Source organism: Melanerpes formicivorus, unplaced genomic scaffold, assembly GCF_026170545.1.
Source record: "Melanerpes formicivorus ecotype bairdi unplaced genomic scaffold, bMelFor1.0.p_v2 SCAF_5, whole genome shotgun sequence".
NCBI lineage: Eukaryota > Metazoa > Chordata > Aves > Piciformes > Picidae > Melanerpes > Melanerpes formicivorus.
In genome coordinates this window covers 32,574,326-32,596,923 of record NW_027142357.1, presented here as the reverse complement: position 1 = coordinate 32,596,923, position 22,598 = coordinate 32,574,326, and the positions used below count along the sequence as shown (strand labels likewise).

The window sequence follows — 22,598 nt, the reverse complement described above, 5'->3', positions numbered from 1 at the left end:
ATTGCAAGCTATAGTACTACCAGAACCTTTTGAAGACTTAAAGTGGCACTAATGTATTCCTCCTACAAAGAAAGATCATTTGCTTTAGATTCAGAAACCTCAGTGCTGGAGGATCCACTACAGCTGCTGTTCAGCTGCTAAATTATCTGTTTCCTATATCTGGTCTGCAATTAGCTAGCTTCAGCTGCTGCAAGCCAGCTTGCTGGCTTAAAGAGCTATCTACAATCAAAAGCTTAAGTAGCTGTCTCATTCAGCACTCTAGAAAACAAAGTTGCTGTGCAAGGTTCAAGTCTGGTCTTGCAAAACCAAGCTTATTTAATTTGGGTGGGATAGGGAAAGAGAGTACTGTGAAGCAATGTCCATGATGCTAACTACTAGAATGTAAGGCTTTAATTTCTAGATTGCTCCTTTGACTCTAAAATCAGCTGATGTCCTCCAGTTGCATGGACGCAAATACATGCAAAGAGCCAAAGATGTGACCTTGAAGTAGTATGAAAAAACAGCCTCACACCACACCTTCCATTTCAGAAGTCTCAGTTCACTGAATAAAATAAGATGTTCCCTAGGCTTCAGCTAGAGAGCAGAATTAAGCTTTCCCAAGGTGTGGAATGCAAGCTGACAGCTGAAGTTCTTACAGTACTTGTTGCCATTCCTGGTACACAACACTGTGAGTCACCTGCCAGAGAGCAGAAACGGACATAGAAAGGTAAATCCTTATGTTCTCTGTCATACTGAGCTCTTGAATATATTCACTACCATGTCAAACTCTCACTCTTCTGGCTAGCTGCTTTTGGCCCACTACAAAGGAAAGAATCTGTTGCTATGAGAAAGAGAGGGAGGATGTTAGCAAACACAAGGTACAATCCTTATAAAAAATATCCTATCTACAGGAAGCTGAAAGCTCTGGCCCCATTCTCTCACCCACTGCATCACCAGCCTAAGCATTCACCTCTCAGCTATGTGTCATGCTTCAAGACAGGGTGCTGACCCCCAGAGAAGCAGGGCTGGGTGCTGCCAAAAGGAAGAGAAGCAAGAATAACACCTCCCAGACAAGCTGCACCACCATGCTGGCTGCACCCATCCACACAGTAGGTCTTCCCCTGCAAAGAGCACAGCTGCAGTTTTCCATGCATCACCTATAGATTGTGACTAGTGTGTGAGGGTTATGATAGTTAGGAATCAATAAGCAGTTCTCATAAACAGTAAGCTCTGGTGAGCCCCTAGCATGACACCAGTGCTATGAGGCTAGAAGAAAGGAAGTAAAGCAGCAGCCCAAAACAGAAGAAAGCAAGAATTCAGGTCACTCAGGCTCTACCTGCCACTTAACTTCCTTCTCTTCAATAGTCTCCCTGGCACCTGCAAGCTGCTGCAAGAAAAGTGACAGGAATCTCAGCAGAAAGCTCTGTTGCACCTTGTCCCTGTGCAACAATTCAAATTTACCCTTTTAACCAGGCAGCATCCATGCATGCTTCAATCACTGACAGCATTAAGCTGTGCATGGTGCTTAGGTTTGGGCTCTGAAACTCATATCCCATCTCAGCTCGTGACAGCTCAGAAAGCATGGCCCAGAGAACGCAGAGCCAGGTTCTCCTCAGCCCTCACTCTAACAAGGAAGAAATAGCAGGAGCTTAGGGTCAGAAGCATGGAGGATACATTTGTTGTGTGCTTAAGCTCTGTTGCTGAAGATGTTTTGCTCTGCTTTGCATGTGTGTCTGTTCTGGGTGGTTTTCCTTGTGTTAAAAATGGAGGGGGTGGGGGGGAGAGAAGGGCACATTTAAAGTCTACTTTACAAATCCTCAGCAAATTAACACTGATCTTTTCCAGACAATTCTTCAAATGAATGTTCTGCAAATGCCTCCTCGCAGCATGCAAAGATTTAGATATGCTGGAACTGGCTCTGCAAAGGATGCTCTCCAACAAGAGGAATTTAAGCGCCGATACCAGTTCAATTTGCCGCTTTTTGATTTTAATATAAAAAGAAATTCTTTCTGCAAGGAAAGATTCAGCTTTCATCACCCCAGCCCTGGTACAGAATTTGCAGGCTAAGCCAATTCACAGATAAGCACTCTTCATAAACATTGCATATTTCTTGGCTGACACAGGGTCTGGAGAACGAAAGAACAGGCTGTGCTGACATCTGGTGGCTTTCTCTGCAGCCAGTTTATGGCAATAGGTTTGGGCTTTTCACTGCTTTGGATTTTATGGGTTTTCTTTCATTCCTGATGTACTTTCTCTCAATTCTTTCCAAGATACAAAGCATTCTGATAAAAACACTTTTGTTTCTACTTGACCAGTGGACCCTGCTGTCCTGTGCAAATCCTCCTGTAAAGCAAGAAAGGATCCCTTGTTGTGCACTATCAGTGACTGTAGAAAAAAGAATAGAATAGAATAGAATAGAATAGAATAGAATAGAATAGAATAGAATAGAATAGACCAGATCAGGTTGGAAGAGACCTTCAAGATCATCACGTCCAACCCATCAACCAATCCAACCCACCTAAATAACTAACCCATGGCACCAAGCACCCCATCAAGTCTCCTCCTTAAAACTTCCAATGATGGCGACTCCACCACCTCCTTGGGCAGCCCATTCCAATGGGCAATCACTCTCTCTGTATAGAACTTCTTCCTAACATCCAACCTAAACCTCCCCTGGCGCAGCCTGAGACTGTGTCCTCTTGTTCTGGTGCTGGCTGCCTGGGAGAAGAGACCAACATCCACCTGTCTACAACCTCCCTTCAGGTAGTTGTAGAGAGCAATAATGTCACCCCTGAGTCTCCTCCTCTCCTGGCTAAGCAACCCCAGCTCCCTCAGCATCTCCTCATAGGGCTTGTATTCCAAACTCCTCACCAACTTCGTTGCCCTTCTCTGGACACGTTCCAGCAAGTCAACAAACGTTCCAGCAAGTCGAATGCTGCTATTGCATATCAGATGAGGTGCAAACCTAATCATTAAAACAACACAAATCAGCAGAGGTGTCAGTAAGAAGCACAGGGAAGTGGCTGGGAAAACATGCAAAGGTGTGTCTGTTTCTCTAACTCAATAGGAAATGAAAAGTCAACGTCCTGATTGTATGAAAAGTAGCAAAGCTGCCTACTGGGCATCATTGCCTGACTCATTCATCATTTGCAAACCTGTGCCAAGTAGTACTATGAAAAGGAAGTCCTGGAAGGAGTATCAGGTGCCAACCAGCAAGACTGTGCTCAGTCTAGACTGTTCACTAAGCAAAAGTGTGCACTTGCCTTAAACATTGGTAATGCCTCCAGCCAGCTGCTGTCATAAGACACCAAGAATGAGTTTTATGTGTTCTGGTTTTTCTTTCTTGACTTCTGGACACTTAGGATTTCTGTGGTTATTAGCTTCCAAGGCCAGGACCAGAGGATGCCCTGGCACGGCTGTGGTAGCTCTTGGATTGTTACCTGCAAGCTTATTTTTTAATAGAATAGAATAGAATAGACCAGGTTGGAAGAGACCTTCAAGATCATCTTTTAAGTCAGTGACCTGTCAGGGCATGTACTGAATACTCCCAAAGAGTGAAAGAGAAAACCACAACTTCTATCTTATCTCCAGATCACCTTTAAGACAGCATGTTTGCATCAAATAAAGCAGCTCCACAACTTTAACACTGGTACATATCAGATCTTTGAGACTCCTTTATGCCATTAGTAACTGTCAACATTTAACTCAGCTATCCATGTGTAGCAGTCTTCACAGCTCTTGCTTCTTTGAGAGGATACATCACTACCTCCAGACATAAAAATACACCACCTGTTACATGCAGAGTGTGTAACATGACAAAAACAGAAAGAAACAAGACACCTACTCCAGCAGTTTGAGTTTAATTAAAAAAAAAATCATTAAAATGCACCAATTTCATAGCTTTAGGCTGTGAAAGACAGCACTCCTTCAGCATTTCTTTGCCAAGAGTGTTATACATTCAAGATTTTGCATCCTCACTCAGTTGCACTGTTACCACTTCTTCATCTTCAGAACAATTCCTCTCCTCATTTCCTCTTTTTACTTTTAGTAACTGTTTTTCCACATTCCCTCAGCAAAACTTCAGCCTCTCTGAAGTCATGTTTTCTCCAAGAAACACACACACACACCCCTTGGCTTGCAGTTTGACTGCCCCTCCCTGTTGCTGTGATACAACCCAGGAGAAGTTGTATTCATCAGAGTGCACTCTGGATGCTGCTCTTATTTTTTTGTAAGTCAGTAAATAAATAATGGTACACCACACTGAAAGATGACTCCTCACTAACCCCATGATGTCCAAGAACACTAGCAAAACTATGATTTATCCCACTATACATTATGGAGAAGCCAACTTCTGGAGGTTAGGAAGAAATTCTACACAGAGAGAGTGATTGCCCATTGGAATGGGCTGCCTGGGGAGGTGGTGGAGGCACCATCATTGGAGGTGTTTAGGAGGAGACTTGATAGGGTTCTTGGTTGCATGGTTTAGTTGATTAGGTGGGTTGGATAATAGGTTGGATGCAATGATCTCAAAGGTCTCTTCCAACCTGGTCTGGTCTATTCTATTCTATTCTATTCTACTTGGATTAACAGTAATTGTGAACCAATGCAGCAGTTCATGTCCATTTTGTTTGGTACAAAACATGGTACCAATTCTGTAGGTGGTTTCCTTCATTAGAAAGACAATTTGATAACAACATGGGCAAAGATATCTCAGTCTTTAATTTATTAACCAGTGTTAACAGATTTCATTGAGTACTCAACAATCTTGGAATCAAACCTGCTGTGACACAAGGCTATACTATAACCCACCAAAAACTGTTGGAACAGCATCTATCTTAAATTGTCAATTATTATCTATGGCTTTGTGGGGCTTACTTGAAAGAAGCACTATTAAAGGTCCAATTAAAAAAGGAGGTAGAAGAACACTTCAGGAACAACCCAGTTTGCCAAGTAGAGCTATTGAGAGCATTACAAAAGGCTCTACTGTGCTGATGCAGAAAGAAGCCGATGAAGTGCCCCTACCAGAGAGAACTGAGCTCACAAAGCAGCAGTTTAACTCTTCCCTTGGAAAGAGAAGCTAAACCAGAGTGCCAGAAACAGCACTCTTGAATATTTTCATTAAAACATTTACCATTTTCTCACTGATCCTGTAGAATTGCTCTGCCACAGTGCCACACTCAATGTGGTACTGAACATTTGCAATAGTACTAGCCCTGAAAGGGTAGTTGTTGAAATTTGGTGACTCTTTCAAACACAAATGCCTTAAAGAGATCACAAAACCCATTCAAATCTGTCTGAAAGGGATAGAGATAAAATTCAAATCCCCAGAACAGAAGGGGGAAAATGATAGTGTTTGTTCAGCCTGAGAGCCTGAGTGCATTGACAGACATCACCCAGATGCCTTGGTAGGACAGTCTGAGACACTGATCTCTCCAGTATGCCATCTACTTCCTACAGCATTACTTTCATTATGGTAAATATGGCTGAACACAGCTGGTATACTCTGGAGTGCAATGCATTAGCTTAAACTATCTGAGAAGATGAGTACAAACTCTTTCTAGCCAGATTAATCTGCAAACAAGACAGAGAGTATAAGAAAGTAGCTGAGATGCAGGCCCATGCTTGGGGAGAAGGCACCTGCAATAGAATGGCAGCTTGGACAGGAAGAGGAAGCAAGTGGTAAATTCTCCTCATAAATTCATCAGAGCATGTACAAGAGCATCCAAATTCCAAAAGAACACAGGTGACTCCAGCAACAGAGGACTTCTCCTTACAAGATGAAGATACAATCAGCCTTTTAATTGCAGATGACAAAACAGTAGACTACTTTCACATGAGATCAAAGGTCTGCTTGAAGCAAAGCTATCAGCAACACCAGCTACCAAAATCAGTCTAAATCAGAAAAGATTTAGATCAGGAAGAGTGGAGAAACTGAGGTGGGAACAACACATGGAGATTTCTTTGGCTCTCTATCTAAAGTACTCCACTTCTTTTTAGATATTTTGGAAATCACCCATTTGTTTTCACTATCACATGACAACAGATGGCATGCATACATAAACAAATGCATAAAAATCAAAGCTCTAGAAAATTACAAGCTTACTTCTCTGGAAAGTCTCTTGTGGAAATGATGTTGTCAGCTCTCAGCCATAGCTGAGGGTAGATGAGTGGGTCTAAAGCAATTGCCCATGAGGTCTGATTTGATTTAGCAAAGCCTATGCCCAAACAGCGTGCTAAGGCAGACAGCCAGCATCGCTTTTATCATGGTCAAGAGAGGCTTAAAGGCACAGTGTCCCATCCTGGTACCCCTAAAAAGCAGTTTCATAAGCAGTATCTATCTAAAGGTACTTTATTGAATGCATGTTTATTTCTCATTATTTTTGACTTAGTTAATGTAGTAGGAAAGCCTGGAATTACCAAGAACTAACATACAGCAACAGAGTATTTGGCTCTTGGAAAGCATGAAAGAATCAATTCCAGTCTTGGCTCTCAGACAGGGCCTCGCCTTGCAAAAATGCAACTACTCTAGTTTTATTCTTAAATCTGAAATCATAAGCTTTCACTCCATTTGGAAGAGGGCCCAGTTCCTACTTACATACACTGATGTCCTGGCAGAACTCAAATTGCTACCTACTTACATTAAGGTGTCTCCATGAAGTAAAGCTAGACAGAAGCGAGCTGGTCCTTGAACACAAAAGCCTCCTAACAGTCATCTATCCCTTCCAGAATGCTAAAGAGGGCTAGAAGAGAATATAAAGGAAAGCATTCACCAGTGAAGAGCATGAAACACTTGCCAGTCTGCACCATTTAAAACAAAAGCAATCAAACATGAAATGAGAGAAGTAAAGCAATGGCTTAAAACAGAGATTCTCTTCTCCAGCTCTCCAAAACATCCAGTGGCTTGGTCATAAAGCTTTTCCATTTTCATTAGAAGCTAGCACTGTGATGGAATTTTACTACACATTGTATAATCTCCATACATAGCTAAAGTCTGCTATAGGATCCAAGAACATGTGTCACAGGTCAGAGACTGCACTGTGTGCACTGAAAGAGGCAAGCAAAGTAAAAAGAAATGCAAGAAAGAAGACCAGTCATTTCTGTCCTCCACTTTTCCTTCTCTCAGCCTTTTCATATTGACAGAAATTAATTTCTATAGGAAGGGAATTGCACTGTTTGCAAAGCAATCCTCTAGGATTTATTGATCTTTAAGCAAAACCTCATTAAGCAGAATAAGGAAAATTCACAACAGGTATGGGAAAACAAAACAATCTCTTGGGATCTTCACCAGGCTGAAACAGGATTAGCTTTGTAGTTTCTGTAATCTTCCTCACAGAAGAATGCTAATTCAGTCTCATTTGCTAGAAAAAAAAAATACAAAAATAAAAATACTTAGCATACAGCCAACAGCCAGCTCTTTCAAATCACAGAAGACAATTGGCAGCTTCTCAGTCAAAGATAATTGTAAGTCACCACACACTTCCCCTCCCATCCTCGTAGCTTTGGAATGAAGATGCTGGTATCAAAGATGTTGTTCAAACTTGTTAAAAACAAACAAACAGGAAAAAGAAAAACAAAACCAAAACCAACCAAACAAACAACCAAAACCCCACAGAAAAACCCCAAACAAAACTCAAGAACCTGAATGTATAGAAGCAAATACGCACACCACCCCCTCAAGATTTAATGCAGCTTTCAGAGTTGTTTCTACAAGCATTCAGCAAATTAAGTGATTGTATTTCTAATGTCTTCAAACACTAGAAAAACAACACAGCTTGGTTTTCTCTCCTGGTTGGTTTTTTGTGTGTGTGCATTTTGCTGTTAGGAAAGGGGGGAAAGAAACTATTTTTTTTCCCATTAAATTAGCCTGTAGGTATAATAATTTAATACTTAGTGGATCAGTAGAATATTTTACAGATCACTTTACATTCTCCCTCATGACCCATCAAAATATGTGTCTGAAGAAGTTAATTTTTTGCCCTGCTGATGATTAATTCATGAGGCTTCAACAATATGCAAAGTGAAAGACACAAATTGGCTTCTCCAGCAATACCTTCAAATACCTCTAATTATTCACAGGGGATATGGCAGAGCTAAAGGACCCACAAAGGTTCAGAGCAGTCACAATTCTTTCAACCCGGTAGGTCAAGGACTTCCTCTTCTAAAACAGTAAGTCAGCAACATTACTAATTCAGAAGAGAGACAAATCTGATGGAAAGCCTTCACAATTATTAAACATTGAATTCTTTAAGGTGCTGAGCCAATAAGTTCCACACTCGTTTTTTAAATTAAACCTGAAGTTAATGAAGTCTGCCTGTCTTGTAAAAAAGAAGGGGGGCAGGGGGAAGAGTGGAAAGGGTTTTAGAATCCCAAGTAGAAAACAGATAAGACTTTGCAATGAATACTGAATGCTTTATTAACATACATCCTGCTCTTAAAAGGAAAAAAAAAAACCAACAAAACAAAGCAGGCAAACATTAACTTTGCTGACTAGATAATAGCTGTAATAATAATCACTACCACAGAGGCTTTCCCGAGGATACTTACCTAATGTCCTCATCATTTACTCTCTAACCCAACCCTGTGAAGTGCCATGGGCAATCAACAGCAGCTTAGGGAAAAGTGTCCTGCATGTCTCAGAACTCCCCATGTTTTCTAACAGCAATTCTCTGTTTTACTTCAGTAAATCTTGTCCAGACTAGATACTGGAAAAAAAATGTAATATGCCAATGGGAGATTTCAACTCTTCCTACTGATTTAAATGAAAACATATGAAATGAGGGCTAGCAGTGTATGTTATCATACTTCACTTCCTTGGTTTCCTTTTTTGCCATTTCTTGTTAAAGAAGGAAGGCTTCTGCAAGATTTGACTAGAAAGATCCCGCTCCTAACTCAGCTAATTTTCACATCAAGATACGCTGGAAGATATCAAAATTCAAAATGGCACTTCACAAAGACAGAGTTTTTATTTTCTGTCATGAATGCCCACTGCATAGTAATGAGGAACTGCTGTTAGTTGCTCTGAAAAATAAAACAACAAACAAAAGCAGCCTTAAATTGTCTTCCCTGAATAAGCCACCCTTCTTTGTACAGAGACACAGAACAAGCTGGTTCATTGCTACTTTCTTTCACTGGAGCATTTACTCTGGAATTTTGACACTTGGTTCCTGAGGTTGTATCTAACTGTTTCAGTCCTGTAGCTAACAAACCTAATTTCAAAGACCCACAGCATATAAAAATATCAATGCCTGTTTTAAAGCAGGCAGCTCCGGAGAAGGCTGCTTCTAATTCAACACTTGACGCTGTCATCTGTCCCTTTCCTGAACTGCATTGCCTCTTTTGTGTAAAGTATGTAAAAATCGTGCTCAAAACTATCTTCTGCTAACTAAATTACAAATCTGTAAGACTTGAGAGAGAGATTCCCATGGAATCTTTTTTTTTTACCCACATAAAAAGGCCTGGTTTAGTATAAATAGCCAGAGAATAACTATAATTCATATTACAGGAACACCCAAAGACCTTTAGGAAATGTATACTGAGGCCAGTTGCAGTGAATTCCAGAGAAATACATTAAAGAGTCATCCCACGGCACTTAAAACCAGGAAGTAAGTGGCAGGAAACAAAAGAGTCAAGAAACCTACGAGAAAGAAATCCCATTCACTAGCTGGGAAGCAGTGGGAGGGTGTGGGGAGCAGCAGGGAGCTTTCTCTTCGACTCCCCTGCACTTAGAGCACGGGCAGTTAACTCGTTCCAGCGAGGCAAATCAGATTCAAATGAGTGAATGTCCATATCAAGGTGGAATGCAACTACATCCCCTAAGTACCCTGCTGCCACAAAGTCATTCAGCCACATTTATGAGAAGCCCAAAGGACATCCAGGGACCATCAATTTTATCATGACAGACATTTCTTTACATTACCAAAAGACATGCCCTATATGTAGTCCCCTGTCAAAATGTGAGAAATCAGGTCAAGTTTCAGCTCTTTGCTATGTTCAGCACATTCTCTAAATGAAACTGCTGGAGCTTTCCTGAGCAGGCTTGGCTATCGTGCAGCATACAGTGCCTATTAAACAAACGTAATCTTACTTCATTATTCTGGGCTGGTTCCACCACTTACATTTCTAACCAAAACATCAGTTTAAATGTTACTGATAAGACTAAGCAGACACGGTACTAATAACCTATCTGCCAATCATTTAAAATTACTCTCAGCAGAATTAGAAGCATACCCTCTAAAAATCACAATTTGCATTCTGAGCATTTGGAGTGCAGATACCTGCTGCCCTCAGCCCAATGATTTGAATGTACATTATCCCCCCCGCCCCGTTCTTCCCTGAATAATTATCAGGTAGTGTAAAGAGCATCAGGAATAGCATTTACTTTTCAGCAGGCTATCCAAACATAATCAGCCAGTTATCAGTTTAATGACAACCACAATGAACAGCACCTTCAGTCAATACAAATGTGCTCCTACCTACTCCAGCTGCTCTCAGCGTACTGCCTTCTTTCAAAATCAGTTTGTCATCGTCCTCCAAACCCACTACAAGTTCACCAGTCTACAAATCAGAGAACAAGAATACAAAGAGTTAGAATTTACTGACTGTCTCTGCCCTGGTCTTGTTTGACAGCGCAGAGATCACCCCTACTGAAGCACCGAAAAGGGGAAGAATACAGCTAATTATCATACCTTAGATTTGTGTGGCTGGTGAATAATCTTCATTGTATCTGAAAGAAAATACAATGTTTTCCTAAAATAAGGCTTAATAGGCAGTCAACACTGAAAACTGTGCTTGAGGAAAGGAGACAAAGGGGTAAGGTTCAAAATCTATTATTAGTAACAATTTTGTGCATTCAACCTAAAAGAGAAGAAAACATTTAATCCCCCACTCCTGCAGCCAGAGTCTTAAATCAGTCAATCCAGCATTAAGACACCACATTCTGGTGGACTTCTGTCTGGTGGCTGAACCACAATAACTAATGACCATCCCAACTGCCAGTCAAAACACATCAACCTAAATGCCAGTTAGGACGTTTTAACTAGCAGGTTTCACACAGGGAATTGGGGCAGGACAAAACATTTATGCACTGCCAACTACTACAACTAAGTTGACAGGCAGCAAATGATTAAGACAGACTAACGTGACCACTTCAGATCATTCCTCAAAACTTCCCTTCTCAGGAAGAAAGCAACCATGGCTGAAATTTCAAACATGCACAGCCTATCCTCTTTTTAGTGCTATCCCCTCTTCAATAACATTTCTCTCTGATATGTTTGTGCAGTGTTGAACTTTAAGAAATTAAGCTATACAAAAGAGGGGTGGGGGGGAAGTATCCCTTTCCTCTGGCAATATGGGCAGGGCTCTGTTAACAGAAGGGAAAAATGGGGGAAAATAATGTGGTCACTAAAACAAGTAGATGAGTGCAAAGATCCAGAGAGAATGGAAGTCAGAAGATGCCTATGCAGGACTTTAAAAAATAAGAAATAAATAAATAAGCATAAAAATTGAACTCTGAAGTCTCTTGGAGGGATAAAAATAAATAGAAATCACAATAACACATCAATCCCTTCCCAGCAAAGAAGGAAAAAAGAAGTTCTGCTTGCCTGGTCATTTTCTGTTCTATTTATGCACTGAGCACTATATGTTGAAATAGCTTGGTAAGAGAATTATGCAAGAAAGTTAAATATGGGAAAAATCAGCTTTCAAACTACTGAGAGCAAGTATCCAGGTATTCAGAATGACAGAAATCACATTCTCATTCTGGACTTTGCTTACATACTACTATAACCTCTTTAACATTTTAAACCTTATGTAAGGTAAAAAGAAAAAATACTCTGCATTCCCACTGCAGAGGTCACTGAGAAGGCAGCTTTGGTGTGCTGTTAATAAGTGTGATGTTACAAGCAAGACATATATTGTAATAAATTGCAATTACCAGGCTCCATCTTGCATAAAAACATTGCAAAAAGACCAAGCACTCACAGCAGAAATAGACTGCAGTATGAGACCTTCCTACCACAACAAATAAACTTCCTTTGCCTGTTAGATTTAAGCTTCTCCACTACTGTGGCACATTCTCTTTCCTCTCCTCTTGCCCAGTCATACTCTGAACTATTGTTTCAATTTCACTTGCTCACAACTTCACCACTGGCACCCAGCAGTTTACTCTGTCTTCATCTGAGCTGCTAAATGGCTTCTCTGTTAAAAATGAAATTGCAGCCTCTTCTCATCCTAACTAAAGCTTTATGCTCTCTCAACAGACTTTGCTGTTTCAACCCCATTTATTCCCACTCAATCACATTCTGAAATTTTTATCTTTCCTTTTCTTGTAATAGATCTTCTGTGACAATAGATAAGAAATCACTTTCTAGGTCTGATTCTGTGAAGTATCTACCATATTGCTCCACATTAATGAAGGGAAAAAAAAACCCTGAGAAGCAGTTTATGAAACAAGTTGACACCTAGGCTGACATCATTACTGAAAAGACAGCAATGACAGAAGATTCACTGAGGAGAGTTCTCGAGCAAGAATGACTTGTCCAAAGAAATTAAAAGAAAATGAAAGTCGTAAGCTTTGAGATGCAAGGTAGAGCACCAAGCCAAGAAGACAAATGTGACATCACACATGATGCTGAGAGAACAAAGTGGTGTGCTGCATTCTGGAGAGAAGGAAGCTGAAATAGGCAAGGTGAGAGACAGCCATGTTCAAGTGAGATTTATTTTGGCACTGCCAAACAAAGCAGAAAGAAAAATCTCTTACTTCATGCAGAACTATTACTGCCCTTTCATCACCAAAATAACTCTCATACACAAACGAGAGTAAAGCACACAGGAGATGCCAAAAAAAATGAACCTGGATGATTCGCAGCCTGAGGGGAGGGTGAGGAACTGGGCTTTGATTTTTTGCTGTGAAAATTTCCACACAGCTAGCACCATCCCAACACAAGTAGACCTCCACTAACTGGTGTAACAGGTTTTAAAGTTCTGCAGTGTTTTCCATCCACATTATGCTCTGTCCCACACATCACCATCACATGCTTCGCCACAACATATGCCTTGGGAAAAAATAAATCAATGCTCTAAGCAACAAAACTAGCAGCAGGAAGAGGACCCCCTTATCTATCCAAAGCCACAGATATTAGGGGCTGAAAGGGCACCTCCAAATTCAAACTTATAGTTATCTAGATTTCAAGACCTTAAGTAATATATTAAAAACAATAGCAACATTCAAGTCCTTCCCACTGACAGAGCACAGATCTTAATTGTTAATGCTTTTCCTGCTTTCCTTTTGCAGTATCTGTTTGACCATCAGCAATAACTCAAAATGAAATGCATGGCTTTCCCCCCCACCTCTTACAAACAGCCAAAGAGACTATCACCATTCACATGTATCAGGCACTTTCCTCATTCAATTATTTGAGTCACTGTAGAGGAAGGAGTCTGTCAACTCCAGGAACGCAGGAGACAAGGGAAAACTTGCAGCGAAACTCCAAGGGAACTCTCTGAATTGGCCAGTTTAGGAAAAGGTATGTTACTGACATCTGATTTAACAAACTCCAAGACAGGAAGTAACTCAGTCTGTTTTGAAAGTGTATTCTGTCCCAAACAGATGACCTGCACATGTTCACTACAATCTTCAGGAAAAGGAAATATACACCTGGCTTTACATTAGAGGATAAAGTCAGCCTAAATTTCACACCAGGCTATTTTATTCCATCAGCTTGTATTTAAGAGCTTTCATAACGACTTTGAGCAGAGTTCTCCTGCTTCTTTTATATCATGTAAATTATTTAAGTATGTCTTCAGCATTTTCCATTTACTGCCTTCATCTCCCACTTCACCATCCTTTCTGACTTCGTAATTAGTAAATAGATATTGAAATGCATAAGCCCATAGAGAGCTACAATTTCAAAGTGTTTAAGATCACAAGCTGCTCACTAGAGTAAAAAAACAGAGTTAAAAGGCACTTATAAAAGTAATAAAAAATTAATAGCAAAGCCCATCAGCACCAATTAGCAAATGATGTGTAACAGGCAGCCTAATTCAGAACTTCAAAATAATGGTCAAGTTCAGTGGACGCGACCCCAGCGGCATAACACCTGCTACAAGACCAGGATAGAGCTGCAAGGGTAGGCAGGCACTGCCACCAGCGTGAGTATTCTACAGCAGCTGTGTTCTGAATGTTATAGAAACTGGTATAGGATATTATGTCTGCATTTTAGAGGTACTGAAACAAGAAAAGAAAGAGAAAAATAAACAAATAAATAAATGACCACATACCATACTTGTAATTCTTGAAAGGAGGAGGAAGTCCTGTTCTTGAAGGCACATCTTTTAAAATAAAAGCACTGAGTTAAAACAAAGTTGTCACATTTATTTATTTATTTCCCTTGTTTTAGTTCCCATTGGGTCCATGCATGCACCCTGGACACTCTTTACATCCAAATTGATTTAAAACACAGGAGACACGAACATAAACAAGAACCTTTGGCTCAGATTCTATAGTTGATTGACTTCACTTGGGCATGAAGTCCCTCTGAACAAAATGACCTCCAGGGAGAGTGAGTCAGTACAAGCAGGACATGATCACAGGAGTCTGAGCCTTCAGAAATCTGCCAGGAGCACCCTGTTAATGGTTTGCACAGCACCTCGATCCACCTTATACAAACATCTGACAACTGTCATTGGTAACTATTCAGTAAACACAGCCATGGGAACCAGACACAAAAAGGAAGCCAAACTGTACAAAATTAACTCTTCAGCCACAGGAAGGACACAGCCCAAACTCTCCCATTAAACAGGTTATGGTGAAAGATGGAACAGGTTTTTTTTAGGCCAGGAACAGCAGTATCCATCTGTGGAACAAGTTTCCAAAAAGCTTTTATCAAGGCACTAGCGTTGGCTCAAATAACATCAACTTGCAGCAGTACACACATCAAAAGCAAGTTTCTTAGTACTGGTTTTTCATTTTAGTCTTCATAGTAGCAGCTGTGCCATATGTTCTGAAAGTGCTTGTAGTTTCCTAAAAGGCAGCCTAAGATCTTGCCATGCCCATCTCTGTATGGAAGCTGCGAAAAACACAACACAGCCAGAAGGCCCAGGGCAGTGTTCCAGGAGTTGCTCAAACGTTATCAGCTGTAACAGTTTGAGATTTGTTTAAGCTGATTCCATGAAAAAAAAACTAAAATAAAAATCCCATGGGGTTAGTCTGCACCCTTTGAAAGTCTCTATGTAGGTGTGAGGAAACAGACTTGCAAGATCAGGGTAACACCCCAACTACTGACTCCCTGCGTGGGCTGGTCCACATTAATTAACATTTAGACACACTGTCACTTTCAACCAGGCTTCTAAAACATAAAGCCCATAGATGAATAAATCTGCACCACAAAGCTCAAGATGGAAAGAGAAACTCGAAGCAAACATGCACGGTGAGACCTCACAGTGTCAAAAACAATTTTTCAAGGTCCTCTTTTCTCACAAATAGCAAACAGACTCGAGTTCCCACATTCCACATATTGGTGTAGCTCCTAAGGATCAAAGGCTCTCCTAAATTCTATTAATTTATTCCCATTAATTTGTGAATAGCTGCCTGACAGCACCACTCAAGGAGCCTGAGGCACTGAGCCAAGTGCAGCAAAGCCCTCATCTCTTTCTGACTAGACATGGGGATTTGGGCAGGGGGAGCAGTCTACCCAAATTTAGGCATGGCACACTAGCCATGGAAGCTCTTATTAACTCCAGACCTCTCATCCAAGAGAGGAGAGCAACACAGGGGATGTAAACACAAATCTGGCATCTCTACCAAAGCCAGAGAATTCTCTCTCATTCGTTCCCCTCCACTGTCTTGTGCAGAGACAGCAACACATTGGACTGAAACGAATGAATAAGACAACCACCCCTTACCCTTCTGCACAAAAGTAATGAACTGCTTTACTGTCTGATCCAAGTTAACTCCATGATACACCACAGGTCTGAAATTTCGGTGTTCAAAAGAGCGAACAAGGCGAACTGTGATGGTTGAGCTTTCTGCTGACATGAGAATTAATTCTGAATAACCTGGAAAACATTAAAGAAAGAATTATTGCCTTTCCTCTGTGTACCAGCACAGCCAGAAAACAAGGTGCAAGCAGGCCTCATGCAAAGATTAAAACCTGGTGATAAATTCAATACTATTATGTCTTTCAGGACTTCACTTTTCATATTTCTACAGAAGCAGGATCTTAAAATCAAAAAGGATTGCCTAGTATATTATTGACTGTGTGCATCAAATAGTCCATTATTTGTACCTGTGCACCAGACTCCCTATTAAAGACTCCAAAATGTTATGAATAAATGAAAGCATGCAATTTGGCTTTTAAGTGCCTGAAGACTTCACCTGCTGGATGAGTAACCTTATGCTCTAAAAGAATGTACTAACATGAACAAAATTAAAACCTTTTTGATATACTTGTGTTGTAGAGAGCAGAACACCCTGAAAAATGCCTAAGTTTTTACACAATGCTTATTTACACTTCCCTACAGAAAGTGGAAAACCCTCCCCCACACACACATCAATAATTCTCCTGGCATAGTGCTACCTAATTAAGGGGCTTCATTTAATTTGTAATAGTAGGTTTTTAGAATGGCTTTACAGAGTTTATGCTACTTAAAGAGTCAGTCAAACCTACAGTGGAATTGCCTTATCAACCCAAGCACCTCTTCAAACAAGCTCATTCATTGTTTCCTATGGGTTTGGGGTTTTTCTCTCCACCAGAAAACCAGCTATTTCCCTACACCCTCAATCTTCTCTGGTTTTGGTGATGGGGATTCCTCTGCAACGTTGCTTTCTGGTCACACACTAAACTGCCATGGCTGCTGTAGCAACAAGGGAAAACTGCAGCAACATCAGCGAGGGCCACAGCATGACCTTTGCATGTCCTATCCCTTTGGGTGTCCGTGGAGATTATTTCAGTGCCCCAAGGTTATATATGGGTAAACAGCTACCTCCCAGCACTTGCTGTATTTCTCCTGTCTGTGCCCTGGGCAAAGTTAACCAGCAATATTTTCATCTGCTTTCTATAGAATAGAATAGAGAAGAGAATAGAGAAGAGAATAGAGAAGAGAATAGAGAAGAGAATAGAGAAGAGAATAGAGAAGAGAATAGAGAAGAGAATAGAGAAGAGAATAGAGAAGAGAATAGAGAAGAGAATAGAGAAGAGAATAGGAAATTAACCAACTTGGAAAAGACATTTGAAATCATCGAGTCCAATCTATCATCCAACATTATCTAATCAACTAAACCATGGCACCAAGCACCCCATCCAGTCTCTTCCTAAACACCTCCAGTGATGGTGACTCCACCACCTCCCTGGGCAGTCCATTCCAATAGCAAATCACTTTCTGTTAAGAATTTCTTCCTAACATCCAGGCTAAACCTCCCCTGGCACAGGTTGAGACTGTGTCCTCTTGTTCTGGTGCTGGTTGCAGAGACCTTCCACTTCACTTGGTTAATAATTCACAGCGCTTTAACTGTAAATAAATGGTTACACACAAATAAAAGATACCAACTAGAAATGCATAATCTCCACACGAGAATGATTTAATTTATGTTAAACAGCAAACATCAGGATTTCCTCGATGCTATTCTATACAAGCTTCCAAACTGAAGGGGGTGGTGTTCAACTCATTTTCTTCTGAGCAGCATGAAAGAACACAATAGGGATACAGATTTGGGAGTACAGAAAATTACAAATGATCGGTTTCCACCTTTCCTATATAGCCCCAACAGATTGCTCCCACATGGGGCCAGGACCAGGCACTACCCAGCGCCTCCTCACAAGGACAACACGGCACTCTCCTCACATGGGGCATCAATAGTCAGTATCTCTTGTGGTGAGGAACCTCTAGGGGCCTTCCCGGCCGCTGCGGGAAACGCCTCATCACCCCGGCACATCTACTCCAGACCGATCACCCTCTCGTCCACTTCCACACACACTCACACCCCGCCCCACGCGAAAGCGGCCTTCAGCAGCCCTCAGCCTTCCTACCGATTTCCCCGCAGCCACTTCCGGGTCCCTGAGATTGTCGCGCCTCCAAAGCCCCACCAACCACGTCCTTTCGGCGCCACCCACCGCACCAAGGGATTGGTTGGTAGGACGCCCTGTCCCCGCCCCCTCAGCTCCGAGCCGCGGCAGCACTACCCAGGCTCAATCCTAGTGCCAGCGAGGGTCGCAAGTACCCCAAAACCCACCCACCTAGCGCCGCCTCTGCATTGGCCCTTTTCCTGGCTTCTCCCCGCCCCTGGAAAGCGCCGATTGGTGGCCATGCTGCCCTTGGCGCTGTGATTGGCCAGCAGGCGGTCTGGCGAGGGGTGAAGTGGGCGAGTGGTGGGCGTGGCGCGGCAGACACCAGAGGGTTAGGATTGTGCGGGGTTCGTCGCGATGTCTGAGGTATGGACTGCTTATGGGAGGGGGCTGTGGGGAACCTGGGTGGGCGGCGGCACCGGCACCCTGCAGATTCTCACCCCTACCCCGCCTTGGGGCATTTCCCTACTTTAGGCTGCGTTCCAGAAGGCCGCTGAGGAGGTGAAGCAGCTAAAGTCCCAGCCGACAGACCAGGAGATGCTCGACATCTACAGCCACTACAAACAAGCCACGGTGGGCGACGTAAACACGGGTGGGTACCGTTGGACGAGGAGGTGGTGGCAGCGGCGGTCAGGCAGTGCTGCTCCGCACTCCTCTTGGATCCAGCGTCCTCCGCGGCCGGGGGTGATGCTGTTGCGGCCTCAGTCTGAGCTGGCGGCACTCCCCTAGTGCGTGCTGCGCTTTGTGCAATCCTGTGTCTTGGCAAAAATTACTCAATACCCACTTGGCACGTATTTATGTGCAGGCAGGCATAAGCTGACCTGATAAGGGTTTGTGTAACTTGCGGTTTTTTGATTAACCCAGCTGCAGCTATCTAAATCGTATAGCAGTGATCTGAGAATCCTTTGCATTAGCTATGTGAAAACATTGGCTTGGGATTTTTTTGTTTGGTTGGGTTTTTTTTGAGACCTCTGTCAGTAAGCAGCTGCCTAGTTCAAGGGATACTGCTTTAATAAAAACACTTCTTAGTTAAAGAGGCTTAAACAGTAAGGCAGGCTATACAAGAGTGGAATTGCAATACTTGAGAGGGAGACAATTTGTTCAAACTGGATTGGCTAAAAATAGTATTGGAAAGCCTAACCAGAACTTTTGCAGGAGCTGCAATTAAATATCATTGCTTGGAAGGACTGTAGCAGAAGTATCTATGCAAAATCTTCTGCTTCTTTTAAGGCACTTCTGTCACTGGCACCTCAGCCTAGAACATTTAGAATAAAGTCTGTCTCTGTTGACGTTGTGTAGTGTTACTTATCTAGAATTAGAAAATAAGAAGGTCATTTGTTTGGAACACTGGCCTCCTGATTCAGTTGCTGGTGAAGTGTATTTGCTGTTGATTGAACTAACAGCTGGCAGTGAAGTGTACAGGTTATGGGACGTGAGTGCTTTCAGTTTCTTTTTCCCAAGATGAGCAGCATGGAGAGAGAAAAGAACTGACTTTGGCTTTCATATACAATCCTTTTGGTGTGGCTGGGCCCTAGCATTATCAGTGTTTGCAAAAGCAAAATGGTGCTCCAGAGCTGTTAATGTGCCAACATTTCTGTAAGTTGCTGCATTCTTGTGAAGCAGTAGGTAACATGAGTTGGCTAGGAAAGCCCTTGGTGTAGAAGCAAGCTAAATGGGGTTTTGTTGCACAGCAGTGGAGCTGCCAACTAGGTCTGAGGGTCACGTTGCCATGTGAGCAGTGCAAGGGTATTTTTGAGACTAGTGTACAGTTTCCTGTCCAGTTCCATTTGTCAATCCTAAGAATTGTGTTTAAGGAGACAGAGAGGAAGTGAAACACAGAGGGGGACTTTGTGAAGTGTAACCATGTACACTGGTTGTTCTGGCAGCTGTCACTTTTGCCTAAAAGCAATAAAATTAATACACAAACATAATCTGAATTATACTATCTCTGCAGTTTAGTTTCAGTCATTCAGTTTCATTTCTTCTCTTTGGCCACAAGGTAGCCTGCAATGAAGTGAGTTAAAATACAGAGCTTATACACTCTAGATGAAAGGACAAGTGAAGAAATTTGTTAGAAACATACCATTTAACTTGATGACAAGTTCCAAGCTGTAAGATCCTGCTTTCCTTTGTTTTCCTGTGTCTGTGTACTGGACCTTAGTGTATTCCTGCTTTGCTTTAGAGCTGATGTTCTTTAATCTGATAGCTGTGGTGCAACAGCAGTCTCCTCAGAAAGCCTAGCAGAACCAGATCACACTATTTGCTTTCCTGCTCAGATGCTGCTTTCTTAAGGGAAATAAACAGACAATATCTCTGTTGCCACCAATAGGGTCCCCGCATGCTCCCTTGAAGTGATCTCCTGACTGCAGGTTAGTAAGTAACAGCTGCAAAGATGAAACACTGTATTTATTGTAGTTAAGAGCTAAACAGCCTTCGGCAAAGGCGTAGGTGTTACCTATATCCCATCACAAACCAATTCTGCCTCTTATCCTGTCTGTTTCAGACCGCCCTGGTATGCTGGACTTTAAAGGCAAAGCAAAGTGGGATGCCTGGAATGCATTGAAAGGTAAAAGTGTCTGCTTAAAAAAAAAAACAAACTGTAAAATACATGAAACCAGAGACAAACTAGGCAGAAAAGTGTGGTTCAGCAAGAGATAAGAATAGTATTGCTTTACAAGGTGGAAGTTCTAGAAGGCCAGAATGCTGTGATAATGAAGCTGGAGGTGGGGAGATTCAAACTGGACGTGAGGAGGAAGTTCTTCACCATGAGAGTGGTGAAGCCCTGGAATGGGTTGTCCAGGGAGGTGGTTGAGGCCCCATCCCTGGAGGCGTTTAAGACCAGGCTGGACTAGGCTCTGGCCAGCCTGATCTAGTGTGGAGTGTCCCTGCCCACGGCAGTGGGGTTGAAACTAGATGATCCTTGTGGTCCCTTCCAACCCTGACTGATACTATGATAATAAAATCTTACTTTTGATTAACTCTGCAGGGCAGAAATAATTCTGGAAAATGTAGCCTGTACAAAAGGGAATTAAAAGTGAAAAAATGGCACAAGCAGAAACCTTTATCTGTTTGCCAGGTCCCATCCTAGGACCTCAGATACTACGCTCTCCCTCCAGTGGTTTCTCCTAAAGCTTTCCTAACTGGAAAATGTAACTGGGCTTTCTGCTCTAAATGTGTAAACAAGTGGCTTAATCTAAGAAAATGGGGGGAAGGGGGAGTTTGATGTCTTAAGGAGCCAGCACGATATCTAAATGCAGTTTAAGTTGATTGAATAGCTTTCCTATAACAATTGGGAATGGTGCTAATAGAACCAACATGTTTTCTTGCTGTCTATACAAATATAACAGTGCTCTGAAATGCTCTTTTTGTCACAGCTGCTGAACATAGTATCAGTCAGGGTTGGAAGGGACCACAAGGATCATCTAGTTCCAGATCCCCTGCCATGTGCAGGGACACCCCACACTAGATCAGGCTGGCCGGAGCCCTGCCTAGTTTGGTCTTAAACACGCCCAGGGACGGGGCCTCGACCACCTCCCTGGACAACCCATTCCAGGGTTTCACCACTCTCATGGTGAAGAACCTCCTCCTCACATCTGGCCTGAATCTCCCCACCTCCAGCTTCATTCCATTCCCCCTAGTCCTATCACTACCTGATATCCTGAGAAGTCACTCCCCAGCCTTCCCGTAGGCCCCCTTCAGATACTGGAAGGCCACAATTAGGTCACCTGGGAGCCTTCTCTTCTCCAGACTGAACAGCCCCAACTCCTTCAGTCTGTCCTCATAGGAGAGGTGCTCCAGCCCTCTGATCATCCTCGTGGCCCTTCAAACATGTTTGTTTGAAACTTCAGTACTCGACTCACATTCAAGTGACCACCTTTAGCCTCTTTGCTCTCTGGTAGCATGCTGCTACATGCTCTAACAAGCAGTTGTGACATGCATGTAAAAAGTGTATTAATCTGTAGAAGGTATCTGACTGCTTCCTGTGTTCTGTCCATCAGGAACGTCCAAAGAAGATGCAATGAAAGCTTATGTAGCAAAAGTGGAAGAACTAAAGGGCAAATATGGCATCTGAGGACTGGATATAACAGCCACTTGCACGCCTGAAACATGCCTTATTTCTAATACTGTGGAAAACTGGTTTCTGAGAATCATTTTAAATACCTAGTATATTATCGTTGGTTCTCCTCATGCCTGTAGTCCAGGAGAAATTGTACCCGCCTAATATACTGACACGTTATAGATTCCTTCTGGGAACAAAATCTGGAACTCATTAAAGTGCATTTGGTACTTGAGGTGGTGTGGTGGTCGTCCCTTAGATCTCATCCCTCCATTGCCATGCGCAGCTGTCAAACCGGCAGCCGCCGGTCGTTGTACCACTAGAGGGAGCTCGGTACTCTGTTTTGGCGTGTGTCTCGTACTGCTTTGCCCAAGCTGTATCACCAGCAAAGGTTATGGTGAAGAGGCCAGGTATAACGCTGTGTATACTGAGAACAAGGTGCGTGATATTTTTTGTCTCGGGCTTGAAGAGGCTTAGTCAGTAACTGCCAAATCATCTTTCAT

The 22,598-nt window shown here is 42.3% G+C and overlaps 2 protein-coding genes across 5 annotated transcripts in view; one reads left to right on the top strand and one right to left on the bottom strand.

Moving 5' to 3' along the window:
- CUNH2orf76 (chromosome unknown C2orf76 homolog) overlaps positions 1-18,190 on the bottom strand; it is a 45,874-nt gene extending 27,684 nt beyond the window's left edge. For 2 of the 4 annotated variants that reach the window (XM_068139072.1, XM_068139073.1), the window contains exons 1-5: positions 18,003-18,190; positions 15,880-16,032; positions 14,257-14,307; positions 10,665-10,702; positions 10,452-10,533 (exon numbers count right to left, since the gene is read on the bottom strand). In XM_068139072.1, coding sequence (XP_067995173.1) covers positions 10,452-10,533; positions 10,665-10,702; positions 14,257-14,307; positions 15,880-16,012 — 304 coding nt within the window. In that variant the 5' untranslated portion in view covers positions 16,013-16,032; positions 18,003-18,190. The other 2 variants (XM_068139074.1, XM_068139075.1) reach the window with 2 other exon arrangements.
- A 105-nt stretch (positions 18,191-18,295) lies between these two features.
- Positions 18,296-22,330, top strand: DBI (diazepam binding inhibitor, acyl-CoA binding protein). Its single transcript, XM_068139076.1, has 4 exons — positions 18,296-18,404; positions 18,513-18,630; positions 20,542-20,604; positions 22,037-22,330. The coding sequence occupies exons 1-4, from the start codon at positions 18,396-18,398 to the stop codon at positions 22,108-22,110; spliced, it is 264 nt and encodes an 87-aa protein (XP_067995177.1). The 5' UTR covers positions 18,296-18,395; the 3' UTR covers positions 22,111-22,330.
- Positions 22,331-22,598: the final 268 nt, after the last annotated feature.